Source organism: Pollicipes pollicipes, unplaced genomic scaffold (genome assembly GCF_011947565.3).
Source record: "Pollicipes pollicipes isolate AB1234 unplaced genomic scaffold, Ppol_2.1 Scaffold_7261;HRSCAF=8764_pilon_pilon_pilon, whole genome shotgun sequence".
Classification (NCBI taxonomy): domain Eukaryota; kingdom Metazoa; phylum Arthropoda; class Thecostraca; order Pollicipedomorpha; family Pollicipedidae; genus Pollicipes; species Pollicipes pollicipes.
Window position 1 is genome coordinate 52,536,074 of NW_023597054.1, and position 8,099 is coordinate 52,544,172.

The 8,099-nt window shown below is 50.8% G+C and overlaps 1 protein-coding gene and 1 long non-coding RNA gene across 2 annotated transcripts; one reads left to right on the plus strand and one right to left on the minus strand.

Annotated features, from left to right (window-relative positions):
- Nucleotides 1–1,866: 1,866 nt before the first annotated feature.
- On the minus strand, nucleotides 1,867–5,080 carry LOC119111165 (uncharacterized). The gene is made up of 3 exons (XR_005095581.1): nucleotides 4,953–5,080; nucleotides 3,751–3,863; nucleotides 1,867–1,938 (listed from the first exon to the last, which is right to left on the minus strand). It is a non-coding gene; the product is annotated as an uncharacterized LOC119111165 (long non-coding RNA).
- A 1,232-nt stretch (nucleotides 5,081–6,312) lies between these two features.
- Nucleotides 6,313–8,083, plus strand: LOC119111601 (DNA-directed primase/polymerase protein). Its single transcript, XM_037235409.1, has 2 exons — nucleotides 6,313–7,450; nucleotides 8,076–8,083. The coding sequence occupies exons 1-2, from the start codon at nucleotides 6,313–6,315 to the stop codon at nucleotides 8,081–8,083; spliced, it is 1,146 nt and encodes a 381-aa protein (XP_037091304.1).
- The last annotated feature ends 16 nt before the right edge of the window (nucleotides 8,084–8,099 follow it).

Below are 8,099 nucleotides of genomic sequence, written 5' to 3' on the forward strand. Positions count from 1 at the left end.
CTGAGGGAGCAGCACACCACACACATCACTACCAGGCAGCCCCCACAGCAGCATACACAGCAATGTTTTCAGTTGGCAGAGCAAATGACTATAGTCTTAGTCTCACTCATGCATATGCCACTACCTTGTATCCCTTAGTCCCAACCTCTTTACACTAAGGTCATCACTGAAGTTCTGTCCACATACAGAGCAAACATTGTGGAATGGTGCTTCCGACCATAACATCGATAGGTAAGGACTTACCTGCCACCGACGGGCAAAAGTGACCTTCTCGCCGTCCATAGAGGGCGACACGAGCACGCTCGTCTTCTCGCACTCCAGCTGAGTCATGTAGCTCCCACCTGCACGGAACAGTGATGCCTTTAGATCAGTCGCTGAGCCGGCCTACTGCTGATGGCACCCCGGTATCACAGTGACTGCACAGACAGACGTCGAACACCCCCGGACATGTGGTCATTGTGTTCGCATCCTACCGACAGACGGTCGCATCACAGCAGCGGTCCCTTGAGTCTGGAGCGGCTCGCACCGTTGTTCTCGATGATCTTCCTGATGGCCTCCTTGTCCTTCCTGCTGAGCTGGCTGACGCAGATGAAGAGCCTTGGAAGGGCGGGCACGTGAGGTCGGCGAACTGCGGGTCGGTGGCCTGCACGGTCTGTCGGCAGCTGGCCTCCCAGACCCGGTCCACCCAGGCTGCGCGCATCACCGGCACCTCACGCGTTACCGCCACCTGCCGGACCATCGCACAAACACACGCTTTCGACGATCGTCGCCCGGATGAGATTGGCAGCAGCAGTGCTGTTCAGTGCTCAGTGTCCAATACAGAACCTATGCGAGGGTTCACGAACGCAAAATGCCCACGAAAGACTATCATTACATTTCGCTTGGCATTGACCCGTAAAAGGGAGTGCCATGAACCTGAGTGCGAACCAGTCCATAGCATTCACCGATCGCGGCACATTTAACCTCGCTGCCTACGATGGTCCGGGCTGCGGGCCGTTCTGAGACCGAACGCGACCATGCGCAGCTCCGCCCGGCCGGGGCCCGGCACGGCGCACCTGGTACTTGGGGCTGGCGACGACACCGGCTACCAGGTGCGTGACGCCCTCGTGGAAGTCGCTCGAGTACACGCCCGACATCAGCTTGACCAGCCGTTGCAGCCGGGTCTGACAACAGACGGAGCACGTGAGCGCCGGCACACGCGCCGACTGGCCGCCCACCAGCTGACGGGCCGGGGGACCGCTACCGCGGAGAGCACTCTGCATCGCCTAAGTGACACGATTCTTTCCGCTGGCACTGCGGGGAGGACGTGGGTCCGCCTCGAGCTGACTCACCTTTTCCAGCTTCTGGAAGCCGGTGGAGGTGATGACCAGCCCCGCATGGCGGCGGCGTACCAGCGGGTAGGGCAGCTCGGGTACCGGCTCACTGCGGCTGAGGCAGGCCAGCAGGCAGGGCGGCCCCAGCACTCTGCTGAACACCGACCACAAACGTGTCACCGGCTGACAGGAGCAGATGGAGAAGCACCCAGCTGAATACTACCACTACCCGCTGACGTGCTGAATGGACGCACCTTAGTGTGATCTTAAGATTTTTAGAGCAGCTGTTGCAACCGGACACATGCTTTACCAGTCGGCGACTGATAGCGAGCGCCTAAAGCAAATCAAACCTACCCCGCAAGAGCCGGACAAATAGGAAGGCCCTCATCAAGTGGGCCATGAGACGGACTAATTCATGATCAAAACATAACGAACATCGTTGAAATATGCAGTTTTCCAATGTGCACAAATAACTTACACACACTTAAATTTGCCTGAAGACAAATATTCAAATGCCACGCCTTCAAATGGGTCGCAGATGAATACGTCTTGCCTTGACAGGATGCTTCTGAAGAACATCTTCCTCCTTAATCCAGTTGCATGGGAATCCAATGTCCAAACAGGCCTGTGGGTTCAAGAACCAGCAGCTATAGTCAGATGGACTCCTAACAGCCAAGCTGATATGGTAAAGAATAAGGCACGATCTTAAATATCTGAAAATAGTGAATGACGGGATTTTCATGGTGTAACCCGGCATTGACAGGGCTCCTCACCGGCACATCACTGACAGGAGGGGCAGATTCCCCCCCCCCCCCCATGCTTCCGAATTAAAAAATTCAGATAGCAATCGATAGCGCCGTGGCGTGCGGTCTCAGACTACACATCAAACTTAAGTTCACGTGTGTATCAAAGTCTAAGGTCAAGGTCAAATTCTAAAAACAGCTTATTTGGAATAAATGACCTCTCCCACCACACATTTCATTTAGAAGTGTAGCTTAACGTGTGCAATCATTGCACCCTGATCAAACATGCCTCATAGGAAGGTCTCCATTGTCACGTGCACCATACCGGACCTCGAGCCAAGGTCCTGTGCAGTGCAAATAAGAGCCGAGACCTTTGTCTGCATATCTATTTTCATCTATTTGTTCCCGTCATATCTAAACCATCTGAAGGCGAGGTGGAAAAGCTTAGCCGGAATTATGGGTATGCAACACGTGAGCAAGGGCTGATATTCGTTCGTAAAACGTCTAAGGTCAAGGTTAAATGGACGACCTCGGTGGTGAATAGGCGGTTGAATCGGTTTTTGAGTTGTTTTTGACAGCTCAGTGCTGCAAACGGCGCAATCTGATATCCATCAGCCCGGCTGCCAGTCACACAGTAGCCGGTTTGCGTGTGCACCTGATAAATGGCTTGCGCCGTACCATCACCGAGTCACCGCTGCTGATCTGACTCCCAACGCCAGCTAGGGTGGGCTAGGGCAACATATGATACACATCATTGTCTGAAACTTGGCACAGACATCCTTCATAGTCATATCTAGGACACATTTTCCGTTTTCATCATTCTTGACGAGACCAAAAAATGTTTATGGTACTTTCATCACCATTTTTCTGATTTGGGTGCCAATATTTCAAAGCACAAAACTGTAACAACACAATGACAAGGCATGTGCATTCCATGTGCTAATTGGCTTCCATTTCCCATCGACAAATGTAAGATATGTTCTTTCATTCAACTTTTGTGTTGATTTGCCCACAACTTTGCTCTTTTATTAAAAATGGCCAACATGACACCACTCTGATGTCACTCACTCTTGACCTAATATGACCTTATAGTTCTTTATTTCAGCAGAAGACATAGACCTCATTAACTGACAGCCACTGATAATTTTGCAGCGATATCTCAAGGCACTTTGGAATCATGATGACTATTGGACAGGGGGGGGAGCAGATTTGACCCCTGGTCAATGCTGGGTCAAGGCAGATACAACTCACAATTGCACTGTGGAGCATATTGACATGTGTCCATGCTGATCCAGCGCACACCAAAATAAATCTGCCAAACATGCTATTTTAATTATTTATTCAGAAAAAAACACTGAGAAAGTGTCATGGCTTACCATAAAAGGACACATCATTGAAATATTTTCCAAGCACTGATCACATCATCAGCAACATGTATTTGCAACCTGCTTTGCATCAAAGACAAATATATGTTCAAGGCCAACCAAGCATGTGCAAATAAATGGATGATGTAAACAGACCTCCATGAAAGTTTTTGAACCACAATCTCTGTCTTATGGTTCAGTACATTTAATCACATTGATACATGCATCAAATCCCATAATTGCACACATCCAATAAAACATATCTTGTTATGTAAATAACAGTTCTAACTCTCAACATAGAAAAATATCACTGCATGCAATCAACTGTACCTGATAACATGATCCTAACTTTTCACTGCATGTTGTTTCTGAAGTGTTTTTTGGTAACACAAAGTAAAGATTTACTTGATCTTGAGAATCCTGAGAGAGGAGGGACTCCATTTCTGAAAACAAGGAAATTAAACAAATGCAAGATCATTCCTGCAAGCCAAACAACCAGAGCAGCTACCCTTATGTGGTGCTGACACAATGACAGGATAGTGATGGTACCCTGATGGTATGATGGTGCTGTGCTGGAAGACATCAGTAAACATCATGAAGAGCATGTGGGACAAAGAGATACATCAACATGGGCTACCATGCAAACATCTCAATACTCAAAATACTTGAAACAGGTACTGCACTTCAACACATGAAACCAGGTCCATATATTCATAGCCTAGTGTGCAAACAGCATAACCAAGGCAGATTCCAGCAGAAAAATGTGGTGGTAGCAATATGACCTCACATGCTGTTTTATGATGCATAGTAAAAAATGTGGGCCCCTGCCCAGATTACAAAAAAAAAATATTATGTTGGCCATGTCTGAGTCTGACAAACATGCCAGAGTATGGTGTAGCAATGATATCACAGAAGCAATTAAGAGCATATATGCCGCAAGTCTGAGTGCTCATTGTTTAGCACAATGTCACCACAGATTTAAATGTGTGGAGAACCAAAACTTGAAGGCATCACAAGACTTGTCAGGCAATTTCAGTCACACATACTCTGAAAATAGATTTTACATAAAATATTTTTCTGTGCAAACAGTCTTGCCCAGCCTGATATTGGCACCTTCAAGCAAGAGATTAAGCACACTGAATGACCAACGTCGTATGGGCATACAGGGCAGTGGATGTTTTAGCAGAATGGGTCTCTGCCTGTCAACCTCAGGTAATAATGATTGGGGCTTTATGCCTCACTGACTGTCAGGGCTACATCAAGACAGATGCCTTTATTAGGAATCCTGTGGGATGCTGCAGTGGCATGGCAGGGGCCAGCACCCAAGACCAACAGGTTCACAACCAGGCACCCTAACTACTATACCACCACTGCCTCCCAACCTCTCATGAACAGCAAGCCTTAAAACACATCACAGTAGCTGCTATGCATGGACTGCAAAACAGTCCGGCCACATAAGCACGGTTTTGGCGGTTTTGGCACCATCTAGATTAACACGGTTAGGATGAGTTTGTTTACAGTTCTTCACGCACTTTATCGCTCCGTTATTCCACGCTGCGCGGGGTGTTCTGTTAGCAGTTGAGGCAACGTGGTAAATAACAAGGACCAACCCATCCAAAACATCATAGGGATCACGGACGAGACGCCGCTTCGAAATGTTACGGGGATACCGTCTGCCGAGAACAGGAGCTGACATACTTTCCCGGCGTACACGTTAATGAAAACTGGCAGTACGAGTAAATAAGACACGAACGCTTAGTCATTTTTTGAAAATATTGTGTGTAATCAGGATATCAAAAAATTTAATTTAATTTATAATGAAACTTTTTTCATTATGCAAAATAAAATAATTTGTTGTGAAATGTTCTCAAGAACTCTGATTAGTGTGTGTACCGCGAGGTGCAGCCCTAGACATACCGAGCTGCATACGCACATCTCGCTGAAATTTACCGCCCAATACAAGAACTTTGACGCATGAGAGACGATTGAGTGTTGTTTTGTTGTGATTGATGTCACGTTGCAAGAATGCGGTGAAATTGTTTTGCTTATTGCCGTCTGCAGAGGTTCGTGCAATTGAGCCCTGAAGCCACAATTGGAACATCAGACGTCTTTAGGTCGGAGTGGTAGGCGTGTCCCTACCTAATATTTGAACGGGTAAGTGGAAAGGTCCTCTCTGTGGGAAAGTACCTATCCACCCAGATCAGCCCGCGGAGTCTGACCACACAAGATGGGTCGACTGGGGAAGACCATGGGCATGGTCACTATGTCCTGCGGTTGTTGGAATCTGGACTCCGGACCCCAGTAGCTTCGGGCATGTGAGCTTATTAGTGTTTCCATATAGAATGAGTCCAAAAAAGGACACTGAGTAACATTTGAGGCATGGTTACATCTGAAGATAAGGTTATTTTATTTCCACAGTGCCTTAAAATCCCACTGGTCTAGCCCATGCTCAATCTGTGACCATGCCATTTTTCCACTTATTGCTGTTGTAAGTCTTCTAAAGATAGACTGTGGAATGAACACCACAATAGCACCACAACAACTCAGTTGAAATTCAAAATTAAGGATGAAACTAAGAAACTTCTGCTCAGATGTGCGATATTGTATGGATAAGGTTACTTTGCTGTTGATATACCAATCACCACCTTTGCTTGCAGATGTTTGTCAAAGAGAGCCATGTCTGGGATACCAGTCAAATCCTTCTATGGCTCAAACCACCACCAGTTGGAGGTAGTGGCAGCACAACTGGAGCAGCACATCGCTCGCTTCAGCCGGACGCCGACCTGCGCTCGGCCGCGCCCCACTCTCCTCGGTCCGGCCGCCGCCTGGCATGTGTTCCCGCGCCAGGCGGACGCGCTGCGCACGGCCGCCGCCAGCCCGGGCCTGCAGCTGATGGTGTTCGGCTGTGAGGAGCGCGCGCCCGGCGGCGGCGGCCGGCGCGTCTATCTCGTCTGCCACCCCAACGTCTTCTGGCGGTGTGATGTGCAGAAGCAGCCCGAGCACCGCTGCACGTACGAGGTGATCCGGCAGGGCGTACCTTGTAAGCTCTATCTGGACCTGGAGTTCGACAGGACACTGAACGCCGACCGGGATGGCGATGCCATGGTGGACCTGTTCATCAGGATGATCGCGGCAGCAGTGGACCATCTGTTCCAGATCAAGTGCACGAGACGCGACGTGGTCGACCTGTGCGCCTCGTCGAATAAGAAGTTCAGCAGGCATCTCATATTTAATAGTAAGGGTTTAGTGTTTAAAGATAATAACCATGTTGGAAATCTAGTCAAGGACATCTGTGGCGCGGTGAAGGCCTGTCTGTTGCATAACAGAATGGAAGACTTAACGCGTTTGGGATTGCAGGAATTTAGTAAAGATGAACTGAACACTCTTAGGGTGACATCCAGCTCTGAGCACAGTCTTTTCTGTGACGAATGTGTGTACACAAAAAACAGGAACTTCCGGGTGTACAAGTCATCAAAATTCGGCAAAAGGCGGCCGCTTGTAAAATCCGTGCACAACCAATACACCCCACATCAGTGCAGCAAAGCCTCTCGCGACCCTCGGGACATCTCCTCGGAAGAGGCGTTCTTTCTCGACTCGCTGGTGTCCTACATCGAATGCGACCCCGAGCCGCTGGTCCACCACGGGCGGAGCGACGCCGCCGCCCCGACGCGGCCCCTCACCGCCGTCCCACCCGGCGACTGTGTGGACGGCGGCGGCGGCTCGTGCTCGCCCTACCTGGAGATCGACCGGTTCGTGCGCGACCTCGTTGCGCCGGGCGGCGTGCGGCGCTGGACCTACTTCGCCGACTCGGAGCGCGTCGTGTACGACATCGTCGGCTATCGCTTCTGCCAGAACGTCGGCCGCTGGCACCGCAGCAACAACATCATCGTGGTCGTGAACGTGCGGGAGGCAAGCTTTTACCAGAAGTGCCACGACCCAGCGTGCCAAGGCTTCCGGTCGGACGAGCGGGCTCTGCCGGGCCGTCTGCTGCCCTGGCGTCGCCTGGACGAGTGGGACGGCGACGAGGCCGGCGCGTTCCCCGACTGCGGCGCCACCGACTCGGAGATGGCGTCGGCCGCCTCGCTGGCCGAGCCGGCGCCGGCCGGGAGGCACGCGGCGACCGCCCCTGGTGCTGTGTTCCCCGACTGTGGTGTTCAGGACTGGGAGCTGCAGGAGGCAGGCGAGTTGCCAGAGCCGGTCACCGCCCCAGCTACAGAACCGAACACCGGCTCGGACAGGAATATCTCCAGTGACTGGGATGATCTGCCCGACGTTTGGGACGAGGACCCCGACGTCCGGGAGGACGTCTCCGATGTTTGGGACGATCTCGATCTCTCTGAAGTCCGGGAGGACCTCCCTGACGCCCGTGACCATCTCACTGAGGCTCAGGGTACCCTCGCAAACCTAGGAACCAATGTCCCAGATGACCAAAGCTACCTCCCCGACGTCTGGGACGATATCCCTGATGGAGATCTGTCCGAGTGCTGTACATAAATCGCCGCTATTGCGTGTTGCTGCTTACGCGTGATGAAAATGAACAACGGCACGTGGCTAACTCCAATGGATGGTATTTTCGTTATAACGTACTACCCGTTCTTTCACGATTAGACCTCACGGAACGCCGCATGCTCGCCCGATTATCTGGTTGTCCATAGACTACTAGCACCGATGTGGCCTGC